This window comes from Peromyscus eremicus, chromosome 7 (genome assembly GCF_949786415.1).
Source record: "Peromyscus eremicus chromosome 7, PerEre_H2_v1, whole genome shotgun sequence".
Lineage (NCBI taxonomy): Eukaryota > Metazoa > Chordata > Mammalia > Rodentia > Cricetidae > Peromyscus > Peromyscus eremicus.
The window spans coordinates 96,789,521-96,807,623 of NC_081422.1; the positions used below are offsets into that span (position 1 = coordinate 96,789,521).

At 40.2% G+C, this 18,103-nt stretch overlaps 1 protein-coding gene across 1 annotated transcript in view; it reads right to left on the reverse strand.

Annotated features, from left to right (window-relative positions):
- The window catches only part of Cep63 (centrosomal protein 63), a 46,334-nt gene that overhangs the window by 12,333 nt on the left and 15,898 nt on the right, over nucleotides 1–18,103 (reverse strand). Inside the window, 8 exon segments of the mRNA XM_059268462.1 lie at nucleotides 2,092–2,229; nucleotides 3,170–3,309; nucleotides 3,650–3,883; nucleotides 9,236–9,259; nucleotides 9,261–9,308; nucleotides 9,310–9,351; nucleotides 14,745–14,867; nucleotides 16,486–16,581. Coding sequence (XP_059124445.1) covers nucleotides 2,092–2,229; nucleotides 3,170–3,309; nucleotides 3,650–3,883; nucleotides 9,236–9,259; nucleotides 9,261–9,308; nucleotides 9,310–9,351; nucleotides 14,745–14,867; nucleotides 16,486–16,581 — 845 coding nt within the window.

The window sequence follows — 18,103 nt, forward strand, 5'->3', positions numbered from 1 at the left end:
TTGATTTAGTATTTGTTATATGATTACCATGTGCTAAACACTAAGGGTAACAGAGGAGTAAAATCAGAGGTCACATCTCCTGTGCACCCATGGAAAGGCAGGGCCTGAGGGGCAAAAGTGTTCAATGTACAGCTGGAAGTCAACCCAGAGGAATGGCTTCTGAACCTGACAAGGGGCAGTGGCAATTATCAGAAAGGCAATCAGGGGAAAAAAAACTATGCAAAAACATACAATTTTATCCATTATCAAAAAACTAATAATAAGCTTTATTTAGCTCAGTGTGATAGGTGGAGCACACCTTTAATCCCAGTACTTGAGAGGCAGAGGCAGGTGGATCTCTTAGTTCTAGGCCAGCCTGGACTACAGAGCGAGTTTCAGGACAGCCAGGACTACATAGAAAAACTTGTCTCAAAAAACCTAATAATAATAATAATAATAATAATAATAATAATAATAATATTTAGTAGTAATAGTAAGCTTTATTTGACTCAGTCTAAAGCATACACATACACCTCAATAGTGATCACGAGTGTCTCACGTACTCCAAAAGGAGTAAAGCAGAGGGTGTGTACGAACAAAGCACACCTAATACTAGTGCTTTCCAGAAACAGCCAAGTGAAAACAAAAGGATGGGATGTATAAAGGCAACCTAGAAAGTGTAGAGTGGCATTTCTTCTTGTTCTCTGTTTGCCTAATGGCTAATAATTTACTTAAGTATTTCACCTACCCTTTGCACACACAAAAAAATTAGTATATAAGCAATTATGATAAATGAGTTTAAAACAAAATATCAAACTCTTACCAGTAAAAAACCTTCACAAATATGACAAACTAAACGTTTGTAACTATGGCAAAAATAAGCATCACCTGCTACACTATGCCATGCTGTGCTACACTATGCCATGCTACACTATGCCATGCTACACTATGCCATGCTGTGCTACACTATGCCATGCTGTGCTACACTATGCCATGCTACACTATGCCATGCTACACTATGCCATGCTGTGCTACACTATGCTGTGCTACACTATGCCATGCTACACTATGCCATGCTGTGTTACACTATGCCATGCTGTGCTACACTATGCCATGCTGTGCTACACTATGCCATGCTGTGCTACACTATGCCATGCTGTGCTACACTATGCTGTGCTACACTATACCATGCTGTGCTACACTATGCTGTGCTACACTATGCCATGCTATACTATGCCATGCTGTGCTACACTATGCCATGCTGTGCTACACTATGCTATGCTATGCTACACTATGCCATACTATGCTACACTATGCCATGCTGTGCTACACTATGCCATGCTGTGCTACACTATGCTATGCTATGCTACACTATGCCATGCTATGCTACACTATGCCATGCTGTGCTACACTATGCTGTGCTACACTATGCCATGCTGTGCTACACTATGCTGTGCTACACTATGCTATGCTACACTATGCCATGCTATGCTACGCTACACTGTGCTATATATAACCAATAAATACTACAGTACACTATACCATTAGCCAGCATTCAATGCACAGCCAAGAAAATCTAAATCATACCATAGCAGAGAAAGAAGGAATAACACGTGCCCACTGTGTCCTCTCCAAGAACAGTTTCAGTGAGGTAGTGGAGAGAAAAGCTGAACTGAAGGGGGCCTAAAAAGGTAAAGGGTAAAGTGGGGGCAGTCAGAATACACAAATCTTGAAGAATTTAATTTTGAAAAGCAGAGAAAGAGGAGATTGTTTAATGTAGATAAAAGGGTTAAAGGGGGTTTAACTGTTTTCAAAATGGAAGAGATCACAGAATACTTTCTGTCCATATAAATCATTCTGAAGAAAGAGCCCAGAGAGGAAATCATGGCAGGAGCAATGATTTGAGCAATGATTTGAGACATCTCAGCAGACCACAGGCCCTGAGGCAGGTTCTCCTCTGTGTTTTCAATGAATTAGGAAGTGAAGCCATTGCCAATGCTAGAGGGAGAAATCAACTTTATTTTCCACTACTGTATTATTTTACTGAGTCCACATAAAGATCAAAGTTCATCTTAACAACTTGAAGTTTTAAATGTGTAGCTAATTATCTACCTGCCTTCAAGACGAGTCACCTCTGCCTGCAGGAGCTCCTCACTGGTGTGGCTGAAGTCCAACTGTGACAACACATTGTCTAAGACTCCCTGCCCTGGAGAGGGGTAATTCCTTTCCACCTGACAATCCTCCAGCGGCCTGAGGAGACAGGAGAAGAAGGGATCAGGTCTCTTATTCTGGCAACAAAAACAATGCAAGGCCAGCATGCTGTCCCGACTGCTCTAGTAATTAAGCTCCTTAGAAGCTCTTAGTTTGTGGTCTGCTTTGTGGGGAAAAAAAAGGAATCTACACCAGGAGAACAATCCAGGGTCATCAGCGATTTAATCTTTACTAGGATTTGGCATATTTTTCAAGGGTGAAAGCCACATAAGATAGCAAAACCACTTTGCTGAAAACTTGATTCCTAACTGAAAAATTACAAGATGGTCAGGCAAGATGTCTGACTTAAACACAAGTCACTCTATTATTTTTTACTATAAACCTGCCCTAACAATAACATATAAAAATAAACCCAGGGCTGGGGATGTATAGTTTAGCTGATAGAGTACTCCCATACTCCCATGGCATGCATGAAGCCCTCAGACTGGGTTGGTCACACACATTGGTAACCCCAGCACTTGAGAAGTAAAGGCAGGAGGATCCTCAACACAGTAATTTTGAAAGCACTGGGATACAGGAGATCCCATTTCAAAACATAACAATAATAATAATAATAATAATAATAATAACATAAAAAATCAGTTCTCAAAAGGGCTAGCTCAGTGGCAGGATGTTACTGATGACAAGTAGCTACTCCTCACCATGCCCTGGTCTCCTAAGGCATGGAGGTTCACCAGACTCAATGAGGAGAAAATAAGGAGTTCCCAATTTTATGATCCTCAGAATCTTAGAGATGCAAATGAAAAGGAGACAAAGCCACCCATACAAATTTTATGACAATGAGAATCTAATTCATAAATTAAAACCAAGTCAGACAAGATGATCAAACACAAAAATGTAAATATTCAATATTAAAATCAGCACTCAATGCCAAACCTTCAAATGGACCAACAGAATAATATTTAAGATTCAAACAGACCTCATGCTTTCTACTGAGTGATGAGTGTCAACTGCCTTTAATTTTGTTTGTAGTTTCTCCTTTTGCCTTTTTTCCTCAAGGATGAAGTTTTCTTGAGATTGAAGACTTGCCTTCAACTCTTTCTGTTCTTCCTGCAGAGCCTGCAAAACACTCAAGAAAAAAGTCAGATATTATTACAACTTTCCTTCAGCTCTCTCTTTTTCCTGCAGAGCCTGCAAAATACTCCAAAAAAAAAAAAAAAAAAAAAAAAAGAAAAAGAAAGTCAGATAACGTTACAGCATTTTTATTTCATGAGAAAAGCAACCAGGGAGGCTGACTGTAAGTTTTAAGACAAGGACAGTATTAATACAGCTATCAGCAGCTGAGCCATCAGCCTCAGCTCAAGGAGGAAGCTCAGCATCCTGGGACACAGTTCTAGGTCAATCAGTCTCGAAAGACTCGCATACACACGTTCCCTAAGCTAGACATTATAACACACACCTCTAATAATTTTTCAGACTCTCTCAGTTTCTCCTCCTTTTGCCGCTGCTCCTGCAGGATAGTCATATTGGTCCCCATCAGGTCGTTGACCCTCATATTAAGGCGCTCTATCTCCAGCTCGTTGGAACAGATGGTATCCTTAGCCCGCTCCAGCTTACTGCTCAGGTGCTGGATTTCAGACTGGCTGGACAGTTCTACAGACTCTAATTTCTGTTTACGGTTAGTAAGCTGAGCCTAGAAAAATATTAATTTTTTATTATTAGGAATTATTATTATTAGGAAATAGGCAAAGAGAAATAATAAAAGAATAATCAATAATTGTACTCACTAAGGAAAAAATACCTAAGAAGGACTGGTACTATCAGTAGTTTTTGGACACTTTCTAGCTGATAAATTTAACCAAATACAGCACATCTGAAATTAGTTCCTTTCAGTGGCATTATCTATCAAAGTCTTCTCAAATAAAACCATTTCAGCAACTGTGCCACAGGCCTGTGGTGTGCAGTGCCTAACCTTACAGCTCTGCATGCCAGGTGGAGTATTTTGCCTTCCCAAAGTCTGCTTTTCTCATGTTTTAATTCAGTATCCAGACTGGGTTTTCATCTATACATTCAAAATGGACATAAAGGTAAACTTCCCTTACTTTAAACATCTGTTAAGGAAAAGACATACAATTTTATTTTAGAAATTCAAACAGAAATATCTCTGTGGAATTCATCTGCTATAGATTTAAAGATTCTACTGTATATAGTACAGGGCCAAACTCTTATACTTCATATTATGGTGACACAATGCAGCTGCTGAAAGAGAGAGAGGGAGAGAGGCAAAGACACAAACAATGTCTGTGTAAATGAGAGCTCAAGGCTTTAGTGTAAGGCAACTGTTTTGTCTTTTGACCAGATCCCTAGAATGGTGTGTGTGTGTGACAGAAGAGTCAGCCCAGGTTGACTGCTAACTGCTATGCATGCAATTGTCTCCACACTTTCAAACACAATCTAACCTTCTTCTTTCCAAGAAGAAATCTTACACAGAACTCTCTGAAGAATAAGTAAAGGCAGAAATTGGTTGAGAGTAGGAAGGAAAAAAGACTGGTTCTTAGCTGAGCCTCAGCTCACCCCAGCCCTACCTATCCACCAGCCTGGAGTTCACAGACCCAGATGGAAACCCTCTGTCCAAATGAGCACTCTGGAGCACAGACAACACAGGGAAACTCAACACTGTGATCACTATGGAACACTGTGATCATTATATATAACATCCTGTAATCACTATGTTACACTGTGATCCCTATGTAACAATGTGATTGTTATGTAACACACTGTGATCACTATGTAACACTGTGATCATTATATAACATACTGTAATCACTATGTAACACTGATGGCTATGTAACACACTGATCACTATGGAATCCTGTAATCACTGTTACACTGTGATCCCTATGTAACAATGTGATTGTTATGTAACACACTGTGATCACTATGTAACACTGTGATCACTATGTAACACTGTGATCATTATATAACATACTGTAATCACTATGTAACACTGTGATGGCTATGTAACACACTGATCACTATGGAACACTGTGATCATTATATAACATACTGTAATCACTATGTTACACTGTGATCCCCATGTAACAATGTGATTGTTATGTAATACTGTGATCACTATGGAACACTATGATGGCTATGTAACACACTGTGATCACTATATGACACACTGGGATCGCTATCTAACACTGTGATCTGAAAGCAAATTCAGTACTGGAGTTGTAGCTGTGTTAAGTAACCATGTAACCAGTTAGTCTAGATTTGTTACTTTAAAATTAGCTTCTCAGTTTTGAAAATTAAGTCTTCTTTTATAGATCTATTTCATGCATGCAAAAAGACTGTTTTCATTAACTAGAAATGATACCCCAGGCTGTACTGTGTACCACAGCAGTAAGGGTCACATGTGGAGACTGTGCACTGAGCTGTGGCTATTCTAATTTGAGAAATGCTCTAACTGTAAAATAAACAGGGGGTGCCAACGACTTAGTTTAAAACAAGAATATAAATTTTGAACTGATGATATTTTGACATACTGGGTTAAATAAAACATTAATTTCTTTTTACTTTTTTAATCTAACTACAAAAAAAGGTAAATTGTGCAACTCACATTATACTCCTACAGTGGCACTAACCTCAAGAATACCTCTTCCAATACTAAGCAAGTCAGAAAATCACAGAAACAACTCCTAAAATTATCATTACTTCTCCTAAACAGCTGGCTTTAGAAGCATTTAAAGGTTAATATATTAGAAATCTTTTCATGTACAAACTACTTCAAGAAACTAGAAATTTTCCTTATTCACTAAGCATTCAGCATTCTTTTACTGACTGAAGGGTGGAGTCATCGCAACTAGGCAAACGACAGGGAAAGTAAGGAAACCATTAAAGGCTGCAGCGCACGCCTTTAATCCCAGCACTCGGGAGGTAGAGACAGGTGGATCTCTGTGAGTTCGAGGCCTGCCTGGGCTACAGAGCGAGATCCAGGAAAGGCGCAAAGCTACACAGAGAAACCCTGTCTCGAAAAACAAAAAACAAAACAAAACAAAACAAAAAATTAAAATTAAAATAAAAAATAAAAAGAAGGCCATTCACATTAGGGAGACAGGAGGCACCTCAAGGCCAAGTGCACTGGGCCGTAGACACAGAAGGGTCCGAGGTGCGCACTGAGCTCAGAGCTCTGTGGGCTCTTTCAGGCTGCCTCCTGGGATGCCATGGCCTGCATGGACACATCCGGAGGTGACCCTGATGGAGAGACAGGTCAGAGACTGGTGCTACAATGATGAGGCCTTTACACTAGGATTCCCTAGAAAATCAAAGCCCTTGCTGCTTCCAACCACGTTGTTCTTAAGCAATCTCCCCCTCGGTAACAATGGTTTCCTTGAAGCTCCAAAACTACATTAAAAAAAAAAAAAAAAAAAAAAAAAAAAAAACAAAAGGACAGAGAAAGGATGTTCTCATTTTTCTAAAATGAGCATGGGAGTATATAATGTTAATAGCTGAGTAGAAGAATTCAAGCAAATACATGACTCGAAGAGCATGAAGTTATTTTTGAATCTCATTTTTAGATGTTAAAAATACTTAAGAATTTTTTCTCATAAGATTTGCCCAATCTCCCAGATTTTCTGCTTTCCTACATATCAACTAAATGCAATGAGTCAAGCTCAACCGGACTCTACTTCAACTGTGAAAGGCTGATTTTTAGACACCTGCGAGAAAATTGTACAGACTGAATATAAAATTGCTATTATTTAATCCTGTTAATGTCATCCTGTCATATTGTAAGGATTTTAAGTCCTTACCTGTTCTGAAATGAGATGATCTCATTTGCTTTGAAACTTTTTTTTTCCCCTTTGGTTTTTTGAGACAGTGCTTTTCTGTGTAGCCCTGGCTGTCCTAGAACTCTCTCCGTAGACCAGGCTGGCTTGCTCAAACTCACATAGGTCCACCTGCCTCTGCCTCCCAGTACTGGAACTAAAGGCATGTGTGCCACCACAACCCAGCCTTCTCTGTAACATTTTAATAACCAAAAATAAAGAGTAAAAGTGTACCCCAGTTTTAGTTTTCCAAGATGGAAAGAATCGGGCTGAAGAGGTGGCTCACTGGATAAGAGCATGGGCTATTCTTCCAGAGGTCCTGGATTCAGTTCCCAGCACCCACACTGTGGCTCACAGCGATCTGTTCCAAGGAATACAATGCCCTGCCCTGGCTCTGTGGCACTGCACAACAGTGGTGCATATACATTAAAGCAAAACACCCATACACATAAGTAAAAAGAAATAAATCAATTTTTAATGCCATGTCCCTCTTGAAAACAAAGAAAGAGGGGAAAAGTTCCAAAGAACAACCGCACAAAATGTACTCATGTTGTTAACACAAACGAACTGCACACAGAAAGCCAGTTTAGACGGCCTGGGGTTTGGCTCGCTGACACAATGCTTGCCTAGCATGAGTGAAGCCACGGGTTCAATATTACACTGAAAAGAAATTTAGGTACAATTTCTGTAGTACATTTCTAAGGCCCCATTCATACACAAGATTGTCAAGATGATGACAACTATTAACACTGGGTAATGGGCACACAGAGGTTTAATTAAATGTTTAGTAAAGATAATCATACAGCAATTGACTGACACAAACTGAGTCACAGGAAGCTTTAATTCTTGCTTAATTTGCCAAAGGAGAACGAGAACTAGATTTCATAAGTAATACTTTTAACTAATCAGATAACTTTCTTTTAAACAAAACTATGAGAAGAATTATTCAAACACCTTTAGTGGGGCACAACAGATGTCAGCTCTTTAAAGGTATCTTATTGGTAAATAAAAACTCTATTTTTACTAACAATGAAGTTTGAATTACATAGAATTAATCACAATAGTAATTTGATAGCAGTGGCTTAAAGATGATGTAATCAATAAATAACATGAATAAAATGAGGACTGAAAATAAAAACTCAATTTGTTCTTTCCCAGTCTAAGGGCTATAATTCAAATACAGCAGTGTATCCTAGTCTTTAAGAACACAGAGCTTCTCAATCAGGTTAAATCCTCACCCCTTATCCCACCCTCTCCCCCAATGAGGACTTCACTGTCCCCATTTTGGCTGGTAGCTTCTTGATGATGACAATACAGTCTTTATTCTGTGGGGTGTAGGGCCATCCTGCAAGTCTCAGTGGAGTTACTCATTAGCAAAACCATTCACAATAATGTATCAGACAGCTGGTATTTTAGGGGAACAAAGAAGATGAAGGCTTAAAAGAAAAAAACCAAACATCTCCCTCTAGCTCTTTGAACTTACCAAGTCTGTCCTGGCACTCTAGAAACTGAGATAACTACCAGTGTAGACGGATTGTCATACTACCAATAATATACCATGAACTGATGAACATCCAACAGGTAACAGAGGGCGACTATACATACTCCACTCTCTCTGCTCATTCCTCCTGTTTTCTTGATTTTTAAAGGAAAAAGGCAAAGGAGCTGGCTATGTCCCAAGAAGACGTATCCTAAATTCAGTGTCTATTTAGTTTTTGCTGAAGTCATTAGCTTTTTACAAGTTCCTACCACTACACTAAAAAAGCATGTCTGTAGCCATGAAGACATCACTTTCACTAGGGTGCATACCAGTGCAGTGAGATTCTTTCCAAAGTCAAACTAACTGAGCTCCCTAGCGGAGGCACCTTAGCCAAAGTGCTCAAGCTGTCATGGAGACAGACAAAGTAGACAGAAGCAGAGCTGAGAAACCAATGGCAGGAGCAGAAAGAAATAGGGAAGCAGACAGACAGAGGGCAGAGGCGTGAGGTGGAGTGAAGAGCAAGGTTAGGAGAGTGAAGACAATGTGGAAGAAGGGTGACATGGGGAATCTGAGCTCTAGATGTCTAAGAGCTGAGCCACAGTACAGGAAGATGGGCTTAGCACACAAAGGTTAGCAGAGACAATCCAAGAAAGACAATGGTGACCGACCATCCGAAGGTTCACGGCAGTAGGTCAAATCCAATCAGAACCCACCTGTCAGACAATTGAGGCCCTACCTGGATTATCTCTGACTGTTCAGCCGAGAGCCTTCCTCTGTGCTTCCAGAGAAGACACCTGTTGCTGATAGACGCAAACGCTGCTTCTCCCAGTCCAGAGATTTCTGTCGGAATTCCTGAGGAGGCAATTAAGGTACTTAATATCTAAGTGCTTCCTGGACTGTGATGACTTCTCACTTCGCTTTCCCAGCCCCCCCACTCCCTGGGTACAGCTGCACCCTTCTCCTCAGCAGGAGTTCCATTACTCCCTTAGCTGACTGAGCTGCAGAGGAAAACTGAATTTTGCTCTCCTGTGCCTCTGGATGTCTGTCTTTCTAAATTTAACACCCTAATGGTGAAGAGGAAACAGACCCATGGCAGTGGGGCTCAGGAGCTTCTTCACAGATCTTCTGCCTCCTAAGGGTTATTACTATTTTGTATAATTTTTCAGAAAAATGATGCTTAAAATATTTCCCTTGCCATCTAAATTCCTGACATCCAAACCCAGAATTGAAGAGATTCAAACAGATTTCCAAATGCAGTAACTCAGTAACCCAATTCTCACTTCAAATTCTGCTAAAACAATATTTTTGATAGCCAAAGTTTTATTATTTCACAGAAGAATTGTAAAAGCTTGAATAACATGGAAAATATGCACCACATTTTAACAGGTATTTATAACCCAGAGCCAAATAGTTCAAAAGTCATGGTTAGTCAACAGCAATTCCAAATTACACTTCATGAAATAAGCCCGACATTTCTGACAATCAGGCAAACCAAAGGAAAAGATCCTCAATCTTCCCATCTGTCTTCCAGGAATCTTCAGCTTCAGATTGCTCCTTAGATTGTTATCAGTCAGCTTTCTGACAGTCCAGTCAGTCAGTCTGTCTGTATGGCATTCCATCATATGTGCCAGCACTGATTTAGGAAAGTTTTTAATAAATAAACCAAAACTGGTCCCCCAAAACTGGTCCCACTGGAGGGTGATAGACATGGCATGCACACTAAATGAATGAGTAAATAAGAATATTAATTGAAATCAAACAGGACATAAACTTTTGAAGGAATTCAAAGAGAAAGCAAACAACCACCTGAATGAAATAAAGTCAATACAGAATAGGAAAGAGAAATTCAATAGAGACAGAAACACTGAAAAAACGTAAATGAAAATCTCATTGAATTAAATAAAAACTCAATGGAAAGCCCCTCTAATAAATTAAATTGAAGACATTAGGGCCTGAAAACAAAGCGGATGAATTAGAGCATTCGAACAATAACAAAGATAATAAAGTCGAGACTGGAGAGATGGCTCAGTGGTTAACAACACTGGCTCCTCTTCCAGAGGACCCGGGTTCAATTCCCAGTACCCACATGGCAGCTCACAACTGTCTGAAACTCTAGTTCCAAGACTATAACACCCTTACACAGACATGAATGCAGACAAACACCAATGCACATAAAATTAAATTAAATTAAATCTTAAAAAAAGATAATAAGAAACTATGAAGGGAATGTACAAGATCCAAAGGACACCATTACAAGACTAAATATAGATGGCTCAGTACGTAAACATGCTTGCTATGCAAGCATCTAGGCCAGCAATCAGTAGAAAATCTGGGCATGGCAGCCCATGTTTGAAATTCCAGTGCTAAGGAGGTATTAACAGAAGGTTCCCTAGGCTTACAGGTCAGCCAGTCTTGTTGAATCTGGGAGTGCCAGGTTCAGTGAGAGATTCTGTCTCTAAAATAAAGGTATAGAATAATGAACACTGACCTCTAGCCTACACACACACACACACACACACGCACGCACGCACGCACGCACGCACGCACGCCCTCACATGCATGCATGCTCATACACATGCGAGCACACACATAAACAAAGATCAAATCTGTGATTCATTGGCATAGAAGAGTGAGAAGTTCAAGATAAAGGTGTAGAAAATACACTACCATCATAGGTTAAAATTCCCCAAATATAGGGACAGAGCCATCAAGACACAAAAAACATTTAGTATGTCAAGAAAAGAACCTTTCTACATCATATTATAGCTAAGACACTAACAAAACCAAGAATACCAAAGTTGCAAGAAAGAGGTACAACTACATACACAGAGGTAAAGCCATCAGAATAAAGGGTTTCTCAACAAAAGCTCTAAAAGCCAAGAAAGCAGGAAACAATATAATTCAAGCTCTGAAAGACAATACTGCCAACCCAGATTAGAACCACTGCGACTATTTGTGCTAGCTGATTTCTATTAATTTGACACATACGAGACATATGTGGGAAGAGGGAATCTCAACTGAGGAGTTGCCTCCATCAGACTGGCCTGTGCACATGTCTGCAGGACACTTTCTTGATTAGTGACTTGAGGGAGCTGCCATCCTTGGGCAGATGGGTCTGGGCTGTGTGAGAAAGGTACTTGAGCAAGTCCAGGAAGCAAACCAGAAGACAGCATTCTTCCATTGTCTCCATTTCAGTTCCTCCTGCAGCTCCTGCTTTGAGCTCCTGCCCTGGCTTCCCCTGTTGACAGACTATAAGCTGTAAGCTGAAACAAACCCTTTTCTCCCCAAGTTGGTTTTGGTCACAGTGTTTTACCACAGCAACAGAATGTTACTAAGACACTATTCTTCAGAACTGAAGGAGAAAGGAAAATTGTCCTTGATAAACACAAACTGAAGGAATTCTTGGCCTCATTGTAATAATACTGAAGTAATCTACACACTGAAGAGAAAGCTCAACATCCATGATACGACAGGGAAGAACAAACTCCAGTGAACAAATGAGGATTAGGAAAACACCGGACACTAAGAAACAACAAAATGACAGACAGGAATGATACCTTTCATTAATATCTCTGAATAGTAACGCTTTCAATTCTCCAACCACAAGACACAGACTAGAGCTAGGGAGGTGGCTCAGGAGGTAAGGCTGCTTGCTGAAAAAGCAAGAGTCCCTGAGTTCAAATCCCCAGCACCCATGTAAAAGGTTGAGCATGGCTATGTGTACCTGTAACTCCAGCGTTTGGAGGAGGAGACAGTAGGATTCCAGGAGCTTGCTTAGCCAGTCACCCCAGCCAAAATGGCAAGTTTCCAGTTTACTGGGAGACCTTGTCTCAAAACAAACTGGAAATTGACAGAAGAAGACAGGCAATTTCTCCCTCTGGCCTCCACATGTGCTCATATGGGCACAACTCACTCTCTCTCTCTCTCTCTCTCTCTCTCTCTTTCTCTCTCCCTTCCTCCCCACCCCCCCCCCCCCCCCGCCTTCCCACAGACTAGTTGATTGGATTAAAAAATAGGTGTTGGTGGCGCACACACCTTTAATCCCAGCACTCAGGAAACAGAGGCAGGTAGATCTCTGGGAGTTCGAGGCCAGCCTGGTCTACAGTGAGTTCCAGGATAGCCAAGGCTGTTACACAGAGAAACCCTGTCTCGGAAAAAAAAAAAAAAGGATCCATCTATTTTTGTTGTCTGCAAAAAACACACCTTACTAGCAAACACAAACATTGCCTTAGGAGAAAAGGATAAATCATTCACTATGACCAAGTAACCAAGTATACATCATTACAAGGATACAAGGATGAGTCAACACACACAAATATAATGCATCATATTGACAGATGCAAGGACAGAAATCACATGATCCTCTTAATTGATGAAAAGACTTCTGATAGAACCCAATAGCTCTTCATTATAAAAGCCTTGAAAAAACTAACAGTAAAGAACTATAGCTCAATATAATAAAGGACACATATGGCAAACCTACAGCCAACATATTAAACGGGGAGAACCCCAAAGCACTGCCACTAAATGAGGAATGAGAGGCAAAGACATATACTTTCTCCACCATCATTCAATAGTCTTTGGAGTCTTAGAGCAAAAAGCTAAAGGAAAGAAAAGGGATATAAATAAAGGAAGAAATCAAATGATCCTTTCTTTAGACACAATGATCCTGGACTCTAATCCCACCACCAGACAGCTTCAGGAACTAATAAACACCTTCAGAAAAGGAGCAAGATATATGGCCCCCACACAAAACTCAGTAGCTTTTCCATAACCAATAATGGACACCCTAACAAAGAACTCAAGAGTAATCTCATTCACAACAGCTTTAAAAATACTGCAGAATTAAATAAGTATACATATGTACACACATACACATACTGTAGAATAACACAAGCAAGGAAGTAAATGACAACGAAAACTTTAAAACACCAAAGAAGGAAATGGAAGACATCAGAGGATGGAAAGGCCTCATGGATTGGCAAAAATAATATGGAAATGGCTATATTACTGAAAGCATCTCATAAAGGCAAGAACTGAGGAATGCTGATAGGAATAAGTGAATAAGACGATCAAAACAGCTAGACAAGAAAGGATGCTAAGAAATGCCAGAGTGTGATATGTATGATACACTATGTCTGTGGAGGAAACTCACGAAGATTATGATGAGAGCAGTATTAAAGAGGATAATAATGAGCTGGAAGTGGACTCTCAGAGCCAGTGAAGTAACCAGAGGATAACTCCTGAAGCTCTGTGCTCGTGGTTGGTAGTGTAGGTTGATAAGGATGTGAAGGGCTGGGAGGAAAAGGTAGCAGGGAAGAAGGCTGGAGGGGAAGCAGTATTTGTGTGGTCCTCTGATTCTAAGTTCTAAATCTATAAAAATGTTAAAAACAAAAGGACACTAAATATAAAAATTACATTTCCAGACAGTAAAATATACTGGCATTTGTGTGTGACAGAAAAATTTTAAGTAGTCACACAAAGTTGCTGAACAGTGTTTCTCAAATTAGGTAAAGTACAGATTCCTAGATCCCATGCCTACTTCTAGATCAGACTCTCTGAGGTCCCAAAGCACCCCAGGTGACTGTTACAACGCACTGCAGAGCTCAAAGAGAAGAGAGGGAACTCACTGCCTCCTGTCAGTAATCATGGAGTTATAGAGCAAACACAAATTCAGCAGAGGGAGGCAAATCCTTTGTAACGTCCACTCTATCTAAATGGGAACTGAAACTAAACCTCCTGATGTGCTGAGTACTCTCTGCAAGACAAAACCAAGAATTCCCCAGATTCACTAACACATACTCAGGTGTGGAGACACAGGATGCTGCTACTAACTTATAGTCACTGTTCTCAGAATGGGAGGTACTGAATACTAGGATCTTCTCCAGGATATAGTCCCAAGCATGTTGGCTACCCCTGCTCCCTGTACCCTAAATGCTAATTTCATGCTCCATCATTTTAACAATAACAACAAACAAACAAAACAAAACTTCCATACATTTCCAAGTGCCCTGTAGGGTAGAACTACCCTCTTGAGAATTATTGATGGCTTGGAACCCCACCTGCCACAGGCGAGCAAGTGTTGATGGGCTGTACTGTGGATCACCCACCCACCACTGAGTAGCTCAGTGGCAGTGCCTTCCCCTAGAAGGCAGGAACTGGCTTCAGGAAAGAGCTCCGCTGGAAACAGCATTTTCCTACGCATCAGCTGACAGTGGCAACTGGGACTATTGCTGTGAACATACCTCTATTTTTCCAGTTAACCTTTCAATCTCAGACCGATCCTCCCGCAGACTTTTTTTAGTTCCTTTAAATTCTCTTAGTTGCTTTTTCTGCAGCTTTTCATAGCTTCTCTTCAGTCTGTCTAACTGTAAAAACAGTTATTTATTACTTAAAATTTAAGAATTAGTACATTGTGGTGGTCAGAAAAATTGGGATTATAAAGCAAAAGCAGTGCTAAATTATCCTATTGAAAATAGATTGGCAGCATGTTAGAGTTGCAAAGCAAAATAGAAACCCTAAAAATTATAGGGCTGGAATGTAGCTCAGTTGGTAGAGTGCTGACCTAGTAAGCACTGGGCCCTGGGCTGAATCCCAAGTACCACATGAACAGGGTGTGGTAGTAAATGCAATGATCACACAATTAGTGGAGGCAGGAAAACCAAAGGTCAAGGTCATCTTCAAATACATGAAGAATCTGAGGCCAGCCTGAGATACCTTATCTCAAAGTACATCCCTGCTTGTATGTATATGTATGAGAAATAAATGCTAACAATGAAATTTCCAGGCCAAAAAAAAAAAGAAAACAAAAAAAAGTTAGTTTTATTACAATTGCCATGCATTCATAGACCCCATGATCCACTCCACAAAGAGAGGAAGCAGTAACTGTTCCCCTCTAGGCCAGTGGTTCTCAAGACATACTCCTAAGGGCACTGATGCACAGTAAACAGGAGACTGACTTCAACGAAAGCAATTTTCCCCAAAGTTAAAAAGAACATTGAATACTATAATAAAATTTTCTTCATTTTAAAGATTTTATTTTTAATTTCTAACTATGTGTGTTTGTCTCTACATGGGTATGTAAGTGCATGCAGGTACAGATGCCCATGAAAGCCAGAAGATGGTATCAGATCCCTCAAGCCAGAGTTATAGGTGGTTGTGAGCTGAACTGGGGTCCTCTGCAAAAACAGTACACTCTTAACTGCTGAGCGATCTCTTGCCTCCCAATTTCCTTGCTTTTAAAAAAAAAAAGTTTTAAAACATTCTTTTATTTGTGGGAGGTAGCATGTTGGGGAGGGGAGGTGTGTGTACACTACAGCCCACCCAGTGGAGGTCAGAGGACAGCTTGCAGGAGCTGGTTCTCTCCTTCCACCATGTAGGTTCAGGGATCAAATTCATGCCATCCAGCTTAGTGACAAGTGCCTCTACCCAATGAGCCTTCTCACAGCACTTGCTTTTCTTAATGCCAAAATATTTCTAAGCCTTTTGTTTCTTCCAATATTTAAAAATCAGCAACTAAATTAACTTAGAAATTAAAATATTAAGTTTTCTGGTCTCAAGACTTCAGTATTCTACAAATAGAGCTCTTTTTCCTTTAGGTGCTCAGCCAATTGCTGGTTTAGGTAATAACAAACATATTCTTGCCGGGCGGTGGTGGCGCACGCCTTTAATCCCAGCACTCGGGAGACAGAGCCAGGCGGATCTCTGTGAGTTCGAGGCCAGCCTGGTCTCCAAAGCGAGTTCCAGGAAAGGCGCAAAGCTACACAGAGAAACCCTGTCTCAAAAAACAAAACAAAACAAAAAACATACATATTCTTTGCCTAGATTCAAGGTCAGAAAGATAGATTTCTACTGCATACTTCCCACAGGGTATCACACAGGCTGTGCACTTCCCACCATATGAAGTAGAAACCAGTTCTCAAGACAACAGCTGAGGATTACAGAGAAAGAACGACCGCATGTCACATCACAGAACTAAAGCCTCACTTCCTCCTGCAGCTTCTTTAACTCCTGCTTATACTCCATGGCCATTTGTTGCTTGGTTTTTTCATGTTCTTCTATCTGCTGATGCAACATTCCAACCTAAAAGCAGAAAGGGTAATACAGCTCAATATTAGCATTGAAATGATATCCCTGAGACATAAAAACAGAAAATAATCCTTGTACTTACTTGCAAACTAACATTCTCAGTGTATCTACATGGTTAGCCTTCTTCCCAGGAAGGCAAAAAAAATGGCTGAGTCAATAATCTACATAACAGCTAAAAACATGACCAATTCTTCTACAAATTTAAAGTTAGTTCAAGACTCACACTCTTTGTCTGATTTATTCTCCCCAACCCTTTGTTAAAATAAATAATAAATCCTCATAAAAATAGCAGATACAAAATTTAAATTTTTTGATCATCAAAAATATTTCATTTTTAGAAACCTATAAAACTTGAACAGTAATTTCTGCACATAAAGTACAAGTCAGTAATCTTTGAAACAGGCTGGAAGACAATAGTGGCTCCTACTTACTTCAAAATTCCTCTGACCACCCAGGGTAAGGAAGTGAATCCTAATCCATTCTTCAATGATTTGGTCCCAGTGACAACAATCTCATATGTAGCCCTCAACTCTAACTAAATATCCAGCAGTATCTTCCTGACAACCAGTTAGAATTTAACCAGTACATGGAAATAGAAAGGAAGACAGGAGTCCAGATAGTCGTGTGTGTGTGTGTGTGTGTGTGTGTGTGTGTGTGTGTGTGTGTGTTCATGTGTATGTAGGTGTGCATACATATATATATAAACATGCCTGTGGAGACCAGAGGTAAATGTTGGGTGTCTTCCTCAATAATTTTCCACCTTATTTTCTGAGCAGGGTCTTTTATTGAACTTAGAGCTTATCTGTCCAGCTAGACTGGCTGGTCAGCAAGCCCTAGAGACCCTGCTGTCTCTGTCCCTCCAGTGCTGATTATAGATGTATGCAGTCATACCTGAAGTTGACATGGTGCTGGGGATTGAACTCAGGTCCTCATGCTTGTGGGGCAAACAATTTACCCACTTACTGAGTCATCGTCCCAACTTTTTCTGATTTCTTAAAACAGATATTTAAATGACTGATTTTCAGCCTTCCTATAGTAACATATCTGGAGATACAGATAGATAAAATGATCTTTAGGCACCATGTGAGGCGCATCCTATGTTGTTTTTCTGTTTATTTTGGTTCTGTGCTGGGGATTGATCTTAGGGCCTCTGCACATATAAGTACACATTCTGAGCCGGCAGTGGTGGCATACACCTTTAATCCCAGCACTTGGGAAGCAGAGATAGGTGGATCTCTGTGAGTTCAAGGCCAGCCTGGTCTACAGAGTGAGTTCCAGGACAGGCTCCAAAGATATACAGAGAAACCTTGTCACAAACAAACAAACAAACAAAAAAAGTACACATTCTACCACTGTACCATTAATCCAATCCCACAAATATTGATCCACAGGCCACTGAACCCAGGCCTTTGCATGTATAAGCATACTCTCTGCTACTGTCCATTCACCTGACCCCACAAATGTGAACCATAAGAAGTTCATTATCATTCATTATCAAAGCATATTCTAATTTTCA